The sequence below is a fragment of the Euprymna scolopes genome, chromosome 23 (assembly GCF_053919585.1).
Source record: "Euprymna scolopes isolate OS-2025 chromosome 23, ASM5391958v1, whole genome shotgun sequence".
Taxonomy (NCBI): domain Eukaryota; kingdom Metazoa; phylum Mollusca; class Cephalopoda; order Sepiida; family Sepiolidae; genus Euprymna; species Euprymna scolopes.
The window spans coordinates 13,328,999-13,347,576 of NC_136504.1; the positions used below are offsets into that span (position 1 = coordinate 13,328,999).

At 32.7% G+C, this 18,578-nt stretch overlaps 1 protein-coding gene across 2 annotated transcripts in view; it reads right to left on the reverse strand.

Moving 5' to 3' along the window:
* The window catches only part of LOC145245765 (uncharacterized), a 58,764-nt gene that overhangs the window by 35,460 nt on the left and 4,726 nt on the right, over positions 1–18,578 (reverse strand). The window contains exons 2-3 of one of the 2 annotated variants that reach the window (XM_080107373.1): positions 17,782–17,817; positions 9,996–10,095 (exon numbers count right to left, since the gene is read on the reverse strand). In XM_080107373.1, the coding sequence (XP_079963499.1) occupies positions 9,996–10,095; positions 17,782–17,817 (136 nt within the window). The remainder of the gene's footprint in view (positions 1–9,995; positions 10,096–17,781; positions 17,818–18,578) is intronic. The other variant, XM_080107374.1, reaches the window with a different exon arrangement.

Below are 18,578 nucleotides of genomic sequence, written 5' to 3' on the forward strand. Positions count from 1 at the left end.
CACACAATTGCATTTCGTTAAAAAGCATAGATTCCAAGACAGACAACTTAGTGGCCATTGATTAAACAAAAATCCATAAATGGTGCTCGACTGAGCTCAAATCTCAGGTCCTTCCTTGTAAGGCATTTACAGCAAGAACTCGTCTGGCTACCACAATGAAAGAAACTTTATATTCTTCCGTCGTGTACCTATCGTCGGACGGAATTTTCATGAACAGCATTTCTTTGCACGGGCTTCCCGTCTATGGAACACATTAACACAGCACTGCTTTCCTGCGGATTACAACATGCTCATCTTCAAATCTAATGCCAATAAATTCCTATCGTGAACTCGATCAATCATTCTAAATCTCTTCATATTATAATGTAGTATATGTTTACACACGTAGATCCAACACGTTGTAGTTTCAGTTGCAAAGCAGACAAAGAACAGGAAATAACTTCTTTTTTTTATGTAACAACATTTATTTCTTCATTCGCTCACCACGTGTTACTCCTCGTTACGGCTGTGACGTTTCTCACATGATCATCTTCTCTGACGTGCTCTCTCTCTCTCTCTCTCTCTCTCTCTTATATTTTCCTTACAATGATGTCATTTTGCATTTCGTATGCATTTGCGTACGTGCGTCCGCGCTCTGTTACAATATCTCAACTATCAACCAATCCATCTCATGGACACTTTTCCTCGAATGGCTTTCGCCTTTGATAAGTGGTTGTCCATTACTAAAAATAAAATGTGTCTCGACTATTAAGTTATGGCTTTACAAGTTGTTTCATTGAATGATCAGGCCTTTCGATGAATTATGAGATCATCATAAAAGAACAAACTTATTTTTTAGCGTCTATTTAGCGAATTTGTATATTTGTATACCCACTTTCGTTTAATGAAGACATCTTTGGCATCATCAAAAGATTTTTTTTTTTTGACAAGGTAGTCACCACTTATCAAGGCCCGGAAGCCACTCAGGGATAAGGGTTATTGCATGTACAGTAATCAATGGGATAGTATCGTAGTAATCGTTAGTATTGGAGATTTCATAAAGTGTCTTACTTAAGGGAGCGGTTCATCAGGAATTTGTTTATGTTGGATTTGAAGACATCCAAGTTGTAGTCAGGTGGGAAACAGGCAAACGGAAGATAGTTCCACAGGCGTGCACTTCTAAGAAAGAAGCTTTGTTCATGGAAACTACGTTTTGGTTTTGGCACAGCTAAACAGTGGGGAAAATTTTGGACAGTGGTTTCAGCTAGACGGGTGTTTTTCATGAAAGATCGGCGAGGAGGGACCAGAGATTGGAGCTATGACGAGCACTTGCCATGGAAGTAACGATAAAACAAAAACAGGCTCGCAATGTCTCTCCTGTGAGAGAGAGATTGCAGGGAAGAGAAAAGGGCATCCTCCACTAAGCCACAAAGTCTATTTTGTACTCTGTCAAGACAGAATAGGCTGTTTTTAGCAGCTCCTGCCCAGATGTGGCAGCAGTATTCAATCCTTGGACATACTTGGCTTTTATATAGATAGAGAATTGCATTAGCAGTGAGATATCTTCTGGAGTGGTAGAAGGATCCTACCATTTTTCCAGCGACTTTGGCAACTGACTTGATGTATGTGTTCCATTTTAGGTCAGAAGTAAAGATCAAGCCCAGAAGCTTATCAAAACATGCATATCCCCTAGACGAGAGCCATCCATTTCAATTGATGCCAGATGGGGATCAGAGCGTTGATGATGTAAAGATAGGAGCTTGGTTTTAGATGCATTAAAAGTAACCAGCCACCTCTTCCCCCACTATATCATGCGCTCAAGATCAGAACAGAGAGAATCAGAGAGAATTTTGTCATTTACGCCCTTAGATGTGTTGCCATAGATGGTCGTGTCATCAGCATAGATGTCAATGAATGATTTAAGTATGTGTTTTAGGAGATTATTGATGTAAATCAGGAAGAGAGTTGGGCCCAGGATGGACCCCTGAGGGACTCCAGCATTAATACTGTGGGCCTCTGATTTCTGCCCATCAACCACTACTCTTATGAGCCTATCAGAGAGAAATGATTTAATAATTTGAGAAAACATTTCCAGTTATACCGTAGCTGGAGATCTTGTGAAGTAGGCCCTTATGCCATACCTTATTGAAGGCCTTTGATATGTCAAGAGCAATTGCCCTAGAAAGGAGGCCTTTGTCGAGAGATTCACTAATCTTATGAGATATAACCGTTAGCACATCTGCTGTAGACCTGGAAGAAAGGAAATTCTGCAATGCATTTCACTAAGAAGGTTATTTCTGCTGAGGTAGTTGACGTCTTCTCTATTTAATATGGATTCCAGCAACTTACTCATAGGAGACTTATTGGTTTGTACTGAGAGGGAGACTCCCACCTCATCTCATACTTTTTGTGTTATAAGGTGACATAAAAGTATCTCTATCTCTAAGTATATATAAAGAGACATTTGTGTGTGTGTCTGTATGCGTGAGTTCGTTCCCTATGGACTTGGCCTTGGCCGATTTTTATAAAATTTCACACAAATGTACCTAATGTGTCTGGGAGTGTTCTTAGATAGGTTTTGTATTAGAATACCCCCGGATAAATATCAAAAATCGATGATAAAAAAAAAATCCGACTAAAGAAGGAACAGTCCGATTTTGATCAAAGTTAACACTCTTATCTAGCCTTACATCAAAAGTGCATTTGAAAAGTTTTATCACTGCACAAGTAGAGGGTCCTGGTGTATAAAACTAACAGTACGTTTTATTTTATACGACAGCGGCGTGTTCAAAATAGATGTTTATGTTTAGAGCACAATTGAGTCATGATACTCGATTTTTATATTTTAAACTTTAATTCAAATCATTACAAAATTTTTTATCAAATCAATAGTAAAGCAATGTAGACTACAAATGTATTATTGATTAAGTTACTATGGGGAGGTATGTGAGTTTTACAAATGTATTATTGATTAAGTTACTATGGGGAGGTATGTGAGTTTTACAAATGTATTATTGATTAAGTTACTATGGGGAAGTATGTGAGTTTTACAAATGTATTATTGATTAAGTTATTATGGGGAGGTATGTGAGTTTTACAAATGTATTATTGATTAAGTTATTATGGGGAGGTATGTGAGTTTTACAAATGTATTATTGATTAAGTTATTATGGGGAGGTATGTGAGTTTTACAAATGTATTATTGATTAAGTTACTATGGGGAAGTATGTGAGTTTTACAAATGTATTATTGATTAAGTTATTATGGGGAGGTATGTGAGTTTTACAAATGTATTATTGATTAAGTTACTATGGGGAGGTATGTGAGTTTTACAAATGTATTATTGATTAAGTTACTATGGGGAGGTATGTGAGTTTTACAAATGTATTATTGATTAAGTTACTATGGGGAGGTATGTGAGTTTTACAAATGTATTATTGATTAAGTTACTATGGGGAGGTATGTGAGTTTTACAAATGTATTATTGATTAAGTTATTATGGGGAGGTATGTGAGTTTTACAAATGTATTATTGATTAAGTTACTATGGGGAGGTATGTGAGTTTTACAAATGTATTATTGATTAAGTTACTATGGGGAGGTATGTGAGTTTTACAAATGTATTATTGATTAAGTTATTATGGGGAGGTATGTGAGTTTTACAAATGTATTATTGATTAAGTTACTATGGGGAGGTATGTGAGTTTTACAAATGTATTATTGATTAAGTTACTATGGGGAGGTATGTGAGTTTTACAAATGTATTATTGATTAAGTTATTATGGGGAGGTATGTGAGTTTTACAAATGTATTATTGATTAAGTTACTATGGGGAGGTATGTGAGTTTTACAAATGTATTATTGATTAAGTTACTATGGGGAGGTATGTGAGTTTTACAAATGTATTATTGATTAAGTTATTATGGGGAGGTATGTGAGTTTTACAAATGTATTATTGATTAAGTTATTATGGGGAGGTATGTGAGTTTTACAAATGTATTATTGATTAAGTTATTATGGGGAGGTATGTGAGTTTTACAAATGTATTATTGATTAAGTTACTATGGGGAAGTATGTGAGTTTTACAAATGTATTATTGATTAAGTTATTATGGGGAGGTATGTGAGTTTTACAAATGTATTATTGATTAAGTTACTATGGGGAGGTATGTGAGTTTTACAAATGTATTATTGATTAAGTTACATGGGGAGGTATGTGAGTTTTACAAATGTATTATTGATTAAGTTACTATGGGGAGGTATGTGAGTTTTACAAATGTATTATTGATTAAGTTACTATGGGGAGGTATGTGAGTTTTACAAATGTATTATTGATTAAGTTATTATGGGGAGGTATGTGAGTTTTACAAATGTATTATTGATTAAGTTACTATGGGGAAGTATGTGAGTTTTACAAATGTATTATTGATTAAGTTATTATGGGGAGGTATGTGAGTTTTACAAATGTATTATTGATTAAGTTACTATGGGGAGGTATGTGAGTTTTACAAATGTATTATTGATTAAGTTACATGGGGAGGTATGTGAGTTTTACAAATGTATTATTGATTAAGTTACTATGGGGAGGTATGTGAGTTTTACAAATGTATTATTGATTAAGTTACTATGGGGAGGTATGTGAGTTTTACAAATGTATTATTGATTAAGTTACTATGGGGAGGTATGTGAGTTTTACAAATGTATTATTGATTAAGTTACTATGGGGAGGTATGTGAGTTTTACAAATGTATTATTGATTAAGTTACTATGGGGAGGTATGTGAGCTTTACAAATGTATTATTGATTAAGTTACTATGGGGAGGTATGTGAGTTTTACAAATGTATTATTGATTAAGTTACTATGGGGAGGTATGTGAGTTTTACAAATGTATTATTGATTAAGTTACTATGGGGAGGTATGTGAGTTTTACAAATGTATTATTAAGTTACTATGGGGAGGTATGTGAGTTTTACAAATGTATTATTGATTAAGTTATTATGGGGAGGTATGTGAGTTTTACAAATGTATTATTGATTAAGTTACTATGGGGAGGTATGTGAGTTTTACAAATGTATTATTGATTAAGTTACTATGGGGAGGTATGTGAGTTTTACAAATGTATTATTGATTAAGTTACTATGGGGAGGTATGTGAGTTTTACAAATGTATTATTGATTAAGTTACTATGGGGAGGTATGTGAGTTTTACAAATGTATTATTGATTAAGTTACTATGGGGAGGTATGTGAGTTTTACAAATGTATTATTGATTAAGTTACTATGGGGAGGTATGTGAGTTTTACAAATGTATTATTGATTAAGTTACTATGGGGAGGTATGTGAGTTTTACAAATGTATTATTGATTAAGTTATTATGGGGAGGTATGTGAGTTTTACAAATGTATTATTGATTAAGTTACTATGGGGAGGTATGTGCGTTTTACAAATGTATTATTGATTAAGTTACTATGGGGAGGTATGTGAGTTTTACAAATGTATTATTGATTAAGTTACTATGGGGAGGTATGTGAGTTTTACAAATGTATTATTGATTAAGTTACTATGGGGAGGTATGTGAGTTTTACAAATGTATTATTGATTAAGTTACTATGGGGAGGTATGTGAGTTTTACAAATTTATTATTGATTAAGTTACTATGGGGAGGTATGTGAGTTTTACAAATGTATTATTGATTAAGTTACTATGGGGAGGTATGTGAGTTTTACAAATGTATTATTGATTAAGTTACTATGGGGAGGTATGTGAGTTTTACAAATGTATTATTGATTAAGTTACTATGGGGAGGTATGTGAGTTTTACAAATGTATTATTGATTAAGTTATTATGGGGAGGTATGTGAGTTTTACAAATGTATTATTGATTAAGTTACTATGGGGAGGTATGTGAGTTTTACAAATGTATTATTGATTAAGTTACTATGGGGAGGTATGTGAGTTTTACAAATGTATTATTGATTAAGTTACTATGGGGAGGTATGTGAGTTTTACAAATGTATTATTGATTAAGTTACTATGGGGAGGTATGTGAGTTTTACAAATGTATTATTAAGTTACTATGGGGAGGTATGTGAGTTTTACAAATGTATTATTGATTAAGTTACTATGAGGAGGTATGTGAGTTTTACAAATGTATTATTGATTAAGTTACTATGGGGAGGTATGTGAGTTTTACAAATGTATTATTGATTAAGTTACTATGGGGAGGTATGTGAGTTTTACAAATGTATTATTGATTAAGTTACTATGGGAAGGTATGTGAGTTTTACAAATGTATTATTGATTAAGTTACTATGGGGAGGTATGTGAGTTTTACAAATGTATTATTGATTAAGTTACTATGGGGAGGTATGTGAGTTTTACAAATGTATTATTAAGTTACTATGGGGAGGTATGTGAGTTTTACAAATGTATTATTGATTAAGTTACTATGGGGAGGTATGTGAGTTTTACAAATGTATTATTGATTAAGTTACTATGGGGAGGTATGTGAGTTTTACAAATGTATTATTGATTAAGTTACTATGGGGAGGTATGTGAGTTTTACAAATGTATTATTGATTAAGTTACTATGGGGAGGTATGTGAGTTTTACAAATGTATTATTGATTAAGTTACTATGGGGAGGTATGTGAGTTTTACAAATGTATTATTGATTAAGTTACTATGGGGAGGTATGTGAGTTTTACAAATGTATTATTGATTAAGTTACTATGGGGAGGTATGTGAGTTTTACAAATGTATTATTGATTAAGTTACTATGGGGAGGTATGTGAGTTTTACAAATGTATTATTGATTAAGTTACATGGGGAGGTATGTGAGTTTTACAAATGTATTATTGATTAAGTTACTATGGGGAGGTATGTGAGTTTTACAAATGTATTATTGATTAAGTTACTATGGGGAGGTATGTGAGTTTTACAAATGTATTATTGATTAAGTTACTATGGGGAGGTATGTGAGTTTTACAAATGTATTATTGATTAAGTTACTATGGGGAGGTATGTGAGTTTTACAAATATATTATTAAGTTACTATGGGGAGGTATGTGAGTTTTACAAATGTATTATTGATTAAGTTACTATGGGGAGGTATGTGAGTTTTACAAATGTATTATTGATTAAGTTACTATGGGGAGGTATGTGAGTTTTACAAATGTATTATTGATTAAGTTACTATGGGGAGGTATGTGAGTTTTACAAATGTATTATTGATTAAGTTACTATGGGGAGGTATGTGAGTTTTACAAATGTATTATTGATTAAGTTACTATGGGGAGGTATGTGAGTTTTACAAATATATTATTAAGTTACTATGGGGAGGTATGTGAGTTTTACAAATGTATTATTGATTAAGTTACTATGGGGAGGTATGTGAGTTTTACAAATGTATTATTGATTAAGTTACTATGGGGAGGTATGTGAGTTTTCTATCAGTGTACCATTCCCAACTAAAGCAGGCAATCAATCGATTTGTTTGATGAATGGTCGATTTCACTGGTTTCGATTACAATTAAAGTATTGGGAATGTGAAGCATTCGCTGATCCTCATTCAATCCTGGGCAACGTTGGGTTTTCCTGCTAGTTATTAATGGGACTCGATTTAAATATCCAAAACACTTGGCTGATTGTACGAATTTTATTGTTGCTTGTCATTATAATGTTGACCCTAGAATCCTGGACTCTTTATTCTCTAGTGTAATGGCGGATGCTTGCATGTGAATGCCATCACCTTTTGCTTTGTAATCCATTTATCTCTTGCAACGTTGGCTGCTTGTACCCTTTCTTGTGTATTGTCTTTATATCTAACTAGCAGGCTGCCGTTGTAAAATACGCTTAAATATGATATTTTGATTAATGCAGATTTTGTATTTATTATTATATTATATTGGATCCAAGCAATGATTTAAAAAGTTAAAAAAAAAAAAAATGACTTGTGTGCCACCACCGAGAATCGAAACCAAAACGTTTAGATTATGATTTACTTTCTCCATTGACATTAATTACTGCACTATGAAGACATGTTTGCTGCAAGGCTAAAAATTAAAACAGGAACCAATAGCTATTACGTTACGCATGCATATTTGTAATGCTGGCATTCGGCCTTCACCTGGCAAATTCCATATTTTTAATTTTCACACTTCTAAACTGGCTAAAACCCAAATATAAAGTTTCGCATTGGTTCGAATACTCTATATATTAATGTTCATGTCTTTAGACCAAAAACTGACAGAGGAGCTTGGCAGCCAAAATTTTATATAACAAATATATATATACGCATACATAAATATATATAGAAAGAGGTTTGTGTTTACTATAACCTTTTTACACAAATATTACACAAGTATAAATTATGTAGAATATCTGCATGAATATAATTACATGCAATAGTTAACTAAAGATGATCATCCCATAAGAAAACTGAAAAAAAAAAACAAAAAAAACTAATAGGGAATTAATTAAAATGAATGTTAAAAAGAATATGCAAATTAACTAGATCTTTTGCAGATGAATGCACTTCCGTGACCCATATATAACAAAGTTGTATTTTCTTTTTTAAATAAACAAACAAAAGGTTCGTCTTTTTTCTTCTTGGTCTTCGGGCCAATATCTTTTTTCTGTTATCAAAGTGTAGTATCTGTTCCAGCAGATACTGCATTCAAAGACCATATGTGGGGGCAACCGCGCATATCAGACAATTGCTCTTGAGCAATCAGTTTTGGTCAATGTAGGGTAAACCCTTCATACCAATTGTCACTATCCAGTCCCCTCTCCCCTCACTCTCCATATTAAAAAAACGGCCTTGTGCCTAATTTGCTCGGGGGGGGGGGAAGCAAGGAAATAACTAAAAAAATAGAGAAAAGAAAAGTTTTTAATATGAATATCAATACACAAAAATCAAATTAAAAAAAGTATAGATTTTAGCAATTTTTAGAAACACTTATATCTAAAACCTGACCTTTTTATTTTGCAAAACAAAATGTGTAACAAAATTTCTCTACGGAAAAATCGTATTTGCTTTTTCACCTGTTTGAAGCAAAATACGATTTTAACTCGTAAAAAAAAAAAAAAACACGCTTAAGTTATATAGAAATCAGTGTTTGCTCTAACTGAACCCATGAAAAAGAATTTCTAAATCTACCTATCAAATATACCCGGTTAACCAAGTGCATGAAAGATTCAAACAATTGCACTTAAAGGGAAGATCAGAATCTTAAAATGGATCTCTTGGTTAGAATATATGAGTTAGCGTGTGAATGTTTGGCATCCAGTAGGATGTCCCATCCTCTGCTTGAACAAACTGATAAGATAATTGAAAATAAATAATATAAAATAAAATCGATGAAATATGTGCATAATTTAATTTTTAATACATAAATTATTTTTCTGAACTTTTGAGATGAGGATTGATAATTCGTATTATTTGCTTTACTATTCTCATCTTGAATGTTATTCACGCAATATGACCTCTGACCTTTTTTAGGTATATCATGTTGAACTCATAAATCTTCTAGAACTCGGCAACCTGCATGGAATTTTTAACGGAACCCTTTATTTAATCCAAGGTGTGTGTGTGTGTGGGAGGGGTAGTATGCTCCCGTTCCATCAACCATTACGGAGTAATAGTCTGAAGTAATTTGCAACCGTATTCTTAGTATCACCTGCACTGAGAATTGAACTTTCAAACTCTACTTTCACTTAGAACTAGATTTTTACTTAGTATTTTATCTGTTATGTCACGGGTCTTTGTAGATTTTCCTGATTTAAACCATCCAATCCGAGTCCAATGGGTGATCCATCGGTCACATTTGTTTTCTAGGAATTATTTATAAATGATTGTAATATTAACAAAATATCTACTACTTCTAAATAACAAATGATTGTTGATATCTGCATTTTTTTTTCTGTAGAAAAAGTAAAAACAATAAAGTGATTTAATGAGAATAATTGATAGAATTGTAAAAAAAAGAAGCAAAAAAAAAAATTAGTTCAAAAACTCACCAGGTCCACAATATGTGATAGGTTGGCAACATTGCAAAACGTTTTGGTGCCATAACAAACCAGACGGACAATGACCAACACAATATATTGTTGTGATTAACTGAAAAGACAATAACATTTATATATATATAGAGAGAGAAAATAAAAAAGGAACAAACCGTATTATGTGTTCACCAACGTTTCGTCTTTATTTCGAGACTTCCTCTGGAATATATATATATACAAGTTAAAGGTATTCAGGAGATAAAACTCATGAATTAAAAAGAGATTATTAAGAATAAAAAAGAGCAAAATATAATATTAGCATGTTCAGTGTAGCGACTATGTAATATTTGCCTATATAAATAAAAAATATTATACATACTTACATACATACATACATGCACACACACACACACACCACACACACACACACACACACACACACACACATATATATATATATATATATATATATATATATATAGTACCAATGTTATTAAAGAGATCATCAGTTGTTTACCATGAAACACTTTTCAGGGATTTAAAAACAAAACAGTATATTAAATAATAGCTCCCCAACAGTGTTGATAAAACACCACCTCCCTTAAAACACATGAACAAAATTACTTTTAATACTGGATCTAGTTTTTTTTACTCCAGATAAATTTAGGCTAACCAATTCATGTATTTAAAAAAAATATTTATTCCCGGTGTCCTCTGTCCATTTCTCCACAAATTTATGTGCATATTTGATAATTATTTTTATAGAGTGTTTGGTTGAATCCATTCTCCTACTTATGACCCCCTTCTTTGTTATTAGTATTAATTTCATGTATTTACATTTTTATTTACTCGTACCATCTCTATAATTATTAGTTAATAAAAATATATCATATATAAAAATATGTATAAAATTAAAAATAATATAAATATATACATTTTTTTACTCATCATTCTATATGTATTGTTCAGATATATGCATTTTTAGATATATTATAAATTAATCATAGGTTCTGAATATTTTCTATTTTTAATACCTACAGAGACTAGTGTGTTATCCTTCTGGAATCATCAGTACAAGAAGTTATTATTGCCGCTACTCGTGGGATCCGCACCCAGCAACGAAGCCATTTCTGTCTCCATTAGCAAGGAACAAATCAGAGGGCCCCCATCAACCACAATGATATTCAATTGAAATTAAACAGTTATAAATGGCATAAACGTTATACACGAACGGTTTACAGTGATCAAGTGACTTAAGTGTCACGATTTCACATGCAGGCCAAATGATTGACTTATTTATTTTAGCAGACAGTGCTCAACTGTTAAGAAACTTAAAGAGGCAGAAATATTATAATTATAAATAATTATTATGAATACCTACAAACACTAGTGTTACGCAAAAGTATTGGATACGTTACGTTTTTCTTCATAACTTTAATTAAGGTTCAAGATTGTACCTAACATTTGGTCAATATATTCCTATTACTATTCTAACTTATATTTGGAGTAGTAATTACAAAATCAAAATTAGAAAGTTTACATTTAAGGAAAAATATAAATTAACAAATACAAAAGTATTAGATACACTTAAAATGCTTTTTCTAAAATAATTTTAGATGTCTTTTGCTTTGAGTGTTGCAATAATGCAAGCGAGTGATCACTGACCAATCAGAGAGCTTTATATTAAAATAATTTGTATAACATTCTTCCGGTTTGTGTCCATTTGCTCCAAAGTTAACCAGTTCATTTATAATAATGTCTAAAACTAAAGACTTGTCAATAGATATTTGTAAAAAAAAAAAAATCATTGATAAGCATAAAGAAGGTATCGAATAATATCAAAGGAACCCCATCTACCACTTAGTACAGTTGGAAACGTAATTAGAAAGTTAAAACACCCTGGTGAAGCTGTTGCAAATCTTCCAGATGTGGCCGACGAAGGAAATTAAATGAAAAAAAAAATCAAGGTGGATAAGCAGAAAGGTACAAAGAAACCCTTTTGTTACTCATGGTGAAATTCCAAGAAGAAGCTGGGATTAATGGGACTAGAATGTGACTAGAAAAATGTAATGTATCCAATACTTTTGCGTGGCACTAGTGTTTGTAGGTATTCATAATAATTATTTATAATTATAATATTTCTGCCTCTTTAAGTTTCTTAACAGTTGAGCACTGTCTGCTAAAATAAATAAGTCGATCATTTGGCCTGCATGCGAAATCGTGACACTTTAGTCACTTGATCACTGTAGACCGTTCGTGTATAACGTTTATGCCATTTATAACTGTTTAATTTCAATTGAATATCATTGTGGTTGATGGGGGCCCTCTGATTTGTTCCTTGCTAATGGAGACAGAAATGGCTTCGTTGCTGGGTGCGGATCCCACGAGTAGCGGCAATAATAACTTCTTGTACTGATGATTCCAGAAGGATAACACACTAGTCTTTGTAGGTATTAAAAATAGAAAATATTCAGAACCTATGATTAATTTATAATATATCTAAGAATGCATATATCTGAACAATACATATAGAATGATGAGTAAAAAAATGTATATATTTATATTATTTTTAATTTTATACATATTTTTATATATGATATATTTTTATTAACTAATAATTATAGAGATGGTACGAGTAAAAAAAAATGTAAATACATAAAATTAATACTAATAACAACCACTAGAGCTCTAAATCGTACAGGTTTTGTTTCAAGATCTCCAAGAACAGTTCCATTGTTGAAGCGTCAACATGTCAGATCAGGTTTGAATTATGTTAAAAAATACGGCGAGAAACCATCAGAATTTTTGAACAAGGTAATCTGGTCAGACAAAACGAAAATTGAAATCTTTGGAAGAAACACAGCAACACAGGTATGGCGGAAAAATGGCATCGCCTCCAACAAAAAGAATGCCATTCCTACAGTGAAGTTTGGCAGTGGTTCGATTATGGTATGAGGGTGTCTTTCATCCAACGGTACTGGTCAATTAGAAATCATCAATGGTAGAATGAATAGGCTTATGTACAGGGTTATTCTGAAGAAAAAAACTCCAGAAATCTTCTGATTTGTTGGGACATAATAGCAATTTCGTGTTTCAGGATGACAATGATCCCAAACATACTGCCAAACTAACCAAAGAATGGCTTAAAAATAACGAAATAGACGTTCTTATTTTGTCCAGTCAATCTCCAGACCTTTACCCAATTGAAAATTTGTGGAGAATATTAAAGATCAATGTTCAGAAGAGAAATTCACAAAATATTCTACAACTAGAAGAGTTCTGCAAATAAGAATGGGGCAAAATACCTGCAAATCTTTGCAAAAAACATGTATGCAACTAGAGAAAGCGATTGGAAGCTGTTCAATGCAACAAAGGCTTTGCAACCAAATATTAAATTAATGTATCCAATACTTTTGCATTTGTTGATTTATATGTAGCCAAAATAAATGTACCATGGCGAAGCAACAACGTTAGTATCTATAAACCCATTCTTAACATGAGGATTTGATTGTGTGCTGTGATTATGCTGTGCTTTCACCTAACATGTCAATTAAAAGTAGGGCAGTGAGGCCTATTAGATAGCAGGTGTTACCGTCCGCCTTTAATCTATAATGAAAATAAATAAATGAACTAAAAATTGATTATAACCCAGTGCATTTTTTTCCAGGGGGGGACATTGTGTCACAAGGAAAAGAAACAACCAAAAAACACTGCAGCAGACCTGAACAGCGATTCCTATAAAATCCTTTAAATGTTTCCTTTTCACTTTGTCGTATTTTTTTTTCCGGCGATTATCATCGATATAAGCTTAATTTTCAGATTAAAAAAGAAATTAAAGGAAATATTTTTAATGACTAATAGTCCGGGATCAATTTGTAATGATAACGTTCTAATAAATGGAACACACACTTTTTTACCACGTCAACTGTTAATGCTGCTAACCGTTAAATGTTTCCCTTTCCTGGTGTATACAATTTTTTCCAAGGTATTTTGGTAATGTGTAATCTATGATCAGTGCTGTAGTAATTTACGAAAAATTGAAAAGGAAAAATCTAAATGCTAGTGGCAGCATTAACAACGGGAGTGGCCAAAACTGGGTGCTCACTGTAGTAGAACGCTATAATTCCGAATTTAAGTCTGTAAGCGATGATAATCGCCAGAAAAATTTACGAATAAGTGAAAAATAAAACGTAAATGGTAGGGGCAGTATTTTTCAGGTCCACCAATTCTTAAAAAAAATTTTTTTTTTGTAATCTGAAAGTTATGTCTTTAATCGATGGTAATCGCTGGAAAATAAAGTACGAAAAACTGAAAAGATGAAATCTAAAGGCTAGGGGTCAGCATTGTTTAGGTCCGCCAAACCCTGTTAGGATATACCTAAACAATTGGAACCCCTCCCCCATTACCAAAGTTGACCTTGTCGTCTTTTTTCAACTATTTCTGTGGATTATTATCAATTAAACCCTCGGCTACCAGTGAAGGCTGTACATTTAAAGATTTGGTAAAGGGGGTTTCCGTTTCACATGCAACATTATAGTAAATATATAAAAAAATGTATATATTTAAAGATTTGGAAAGGGAAACTTTTTTGTGTCAATGTTCTTTTATAATATGGTAGCTTAGTGTCCAAGCGATAATAATCTGCAGAATTAGTTGAAAAAAGTCGAAAAGGTAAAAATATGTAACGGGGTGCCAATTTTTTTATTTAAAATTTTTTTTTTTTTTAAATTCAATTTTCACCCCAAACAAGGCACAGTGCCACTTTGAAGCAGGGGGCTACTATCAGGGACTTAATTAGCGGGGTCATTATGAAGGGAGATGAGTAGAAAGATGTTTGTTAACATTACACTTGAACTAGGGTGTACTCATGTTTGTATTACCGAATGTGTTGTATATAAAAAAGTGTGCTTTAAAAGAAAGCATAATGTTAAAATTTGCGAAAGACTATGTAAACTAGAGTAAAAAATAAAAGGGACAAAATACCAGTCTGTATTACAAAGTGTTTTTAATAGTAAAAAAAAAAAACTCAATCACAAGGGCTGTGTAATTTTGTTGTTGTTGTTGTTGTTTTGACGACGACGTAGATGAAGGAGATTCTTATAGTACCTATTTACTATGCCTCCCCACGGGACAGAGTTAGACACCAGGGTCGTTTTTTAACGTGGAGAAAAGGTACAAAAATAAAAATTGTCTCAGTCGTGAAGGATTTCTCCTCCACCGAAAGAGAACAAGAAATGCAAGTGCAGCATCTGAAGAACAGATACTACACTTTGATCTTGACCAAGAGGCCAAGAGTAAAACGCTGTAAAAGAAAGCAGGTAAATTGGTTATTGCACATTCATTTAATGATTTTCTCTCTATTGTATTTTTCGATCTTACATGACTGAAATGACCTATGCATTAAAAGAACGTGACGTCTGGCGAAATAGTATGTCTCTTAGTGACACCATATTTTAATGTTAGTAACCGTTTGTTTATAAAGTGAAGAACAGGATTCTGGAATATGAGAATTATCAGAGTTCAGCCAAACAGAATGGCCAGACTTTGGCGAGGGATGTTTTATTATTTATGAATCGGATATTGGAAAGCTTATGCTAGATCTATGTATGCATGAGCCAGTTACCGTTGGTGTAATCACAGAATCTGTGGAATGTGTAAAATCCCCCCACCCCGGTGAATATTTGTAGCAGTGGTAGGACTAAATATTTAGAGAGACAAATAGAAACTCCTTTCTCTAACGGTGTTACGATTGTAATGTGTAAGGTGTTGCTCGTAGGATGTAATGTAGTATTTTATTATCACGACTGAATATGTCTAAAATGGTGTTTGAAAGCTCCATAAGATAGTGATTATTAGCTGTATTGAATTTGTATGTAGCATCTGTTGTTGCAAACCTATGATACTTTTGTCCAAAGAGGAATTCCTGCAGCTACTTTATTAATATAGAGAAGAAGAAGAAGAAGAAGAAGAAGAAGAAGAAAATATTAATCATATTAATCAATTATAGTTTGGATTACATATAGAGTAGAACATACTAAAGAATTATGTTTTATATCAAAATATTAGGCAGATAATTTTAATGCATTATAGTTTATATTAATAAATTGAGCAATAAAATCATTCTTACTAACAAACATAGACAATATTAAATAATTATGGAAAAATGGTCGGATCCTTCTATCGATCCAGTAGATATCTCACTGCTGATGCAATTCTCTATCTATATAAGAGCCAGATACGTCCAAGGATGGAATACTGTTGCCACATATGGGGAGGAGCTGCTAGAAAAGACTTGTCCTGCCTTGATAGGATTCAAAATAGACTTCGTGGCCTGGTGGGAGATGTCCTTTTCTCTTTGCTGCAACCTCTATCTCACAGAAGAGATGTTGCGAATTTGTCTCTGATGTATCGTTATTTTCATGGAAAGTATTCGACTGAGCTTCAATCTATGGTCCCCAATCACCAAACTTTCACAAGAAACACTCGTCTAGCTGTAAACACTATCAATAATTCCCCCCACTCTTTATCTGTGCCTAAACCTAAACATAGATTTCATGAACAAAGCTTCTTTCTTAGAATTGCACGCCTGTGGAATTGTCTTCCATTTTTCTGCTTTCCAGCTGTCTATAATATGGTTGTCTTCAAGTCCAACGTGAACAGGTTTCTGATGAGCCGTTCCACTTAAGTTAACAAATTGACCGAATTTCCATTACTATCGATTACTATATTGTCCTTTTGACTGCTGTACACTCCTTAACCCTTATCCTTAAGTGGCCTATCGGCCTTGATAAGTGGTGCCGCCTATGTAAAAAAAAAAAAACAACAACAAAAAAAAAACGTCACTACAGTCTTATTAGAACTTGATATATCTTTAAAACAACGTTTGGTTCCCTTGAAATACTATTTTTAACCATCCAATCATTTTAGTTGCCTTTCTTGAGTAGAGATCCATTCTTATAACAGGAAAATGATAAAAAGTGGATAACAAAATAACTATCACAGAGAACAGAAAATAAGCCAATTGCGAATATTTAATGTAGTTAGCAAAAATTAGCTGTATCAATTCAGTCTGAGAAGCTTTGAATTGTAACGAACCCCATGTAACGTATGGTAGTATTAATCCAGTCAGGATCAGCAGTGGCACTCTTCTCGTTTCAAGATGAAAAACTATGAATGAAAAATTCGAAGAAATTCAGTATATTTTATACAATGATTCTGGTACCTAATTAATTTGTTCGTATCATTCCTGGCTATAAATATAATTGTCCAAATATTTGTGATCATACCTAACATTATGCTACTAGTTCGCGCCACTCATTTGACGTTTTGATGCAAGAGGTCTGATCTTGACAATCAGTCTGACAGAAACTTGGCCATTACAGTGGCTTTTTATCTGTCGAACTAAAGCAAATGTCCTAGGTAGTCAAGTGAAACAAGTTTATCGCTTGTTGTCTAAGTCGTCCTCACCGGGAAATTCTAATAGGGCTACTCAGACATGTTTTTTGCAGGGCCAGAGTGCTCCTTGTTTAGGGACGCGAGTGCATTTTCTCACCTTTCAACCTTGTGTAACATCTCCTTGTGATGGAAGGGAGGTAAATACCTACCTAATATTATGCCAAATATATTACAACAGTCTTTGATACAATAGACAAAATATGGTGGTTATTTTTAAATATAATAATGTGAATAATTCTAAAATAAAAAAAAATAAAACAGACAATATTAAATAATTATGGCTTGTATTTAAATATAGGATAGACATTAGCATTGAATTAACATATTGAATATAATGTTTGCTTACCTGAACAAAAACGAACACCGTCCATTGCATTGTAACCTTAATACAAAGAAAAATAAAGAAATAAAGTTTTACTAAAAAATTATACTAAATTAATAATATTTTATTTAATACTAGCTGGCCCGCCCTGATGTTGCCCAGGATAATTAAAGAATCCAAGAAATTCGTGCTTTGATCTCTAAACTTTATATAATTATTTTTAATAGGTTCTTTACTTGATTATCAATATTAATCGTAATGTTCTGTAAGTATTAAACTTATAACATTTAAACATTCCTATTATTTAATAAACATGACAGAGCTTCCTTGCAGCAGTTAGATAACGAGTGAGGTTTGAAATGTATGTGCTCTGCGTTTTTCAGTGCACACGAGTATATAGTTGTTTTTATTTAATAAATGACAAAATTCTTTCGTCTGTAAAACAATGGTACTTTATTTTGACAATCGCTATGTAGCTTGTGTAAGATCGAGAGATGTGGGGAACGTGACGACGTGTAGCGAGCGACGTTTGACTTTCGTAGCCTACTGTCTGTTTCGTTCAACTTCTCTGTTTGTATTAGCCTGTATTTTTATTATTTTTATTATTTTTATTATTTTGATTCATCATTATTCCATTCGCTTTATCTAGCGTTTACATCAGCTATTTTCGTCATTTGTCAAAATCCGAGATACATTTACATTAGAGGCCGTTTTTTTTGTTTCACTTTCTATTTTTCGAAAACTTGGCATCACCCAAGAGTTCTTTTGTTACTTCAATTCTCTTCCGGTGTCGCTATTATTTAACACAGCAATGTATATAA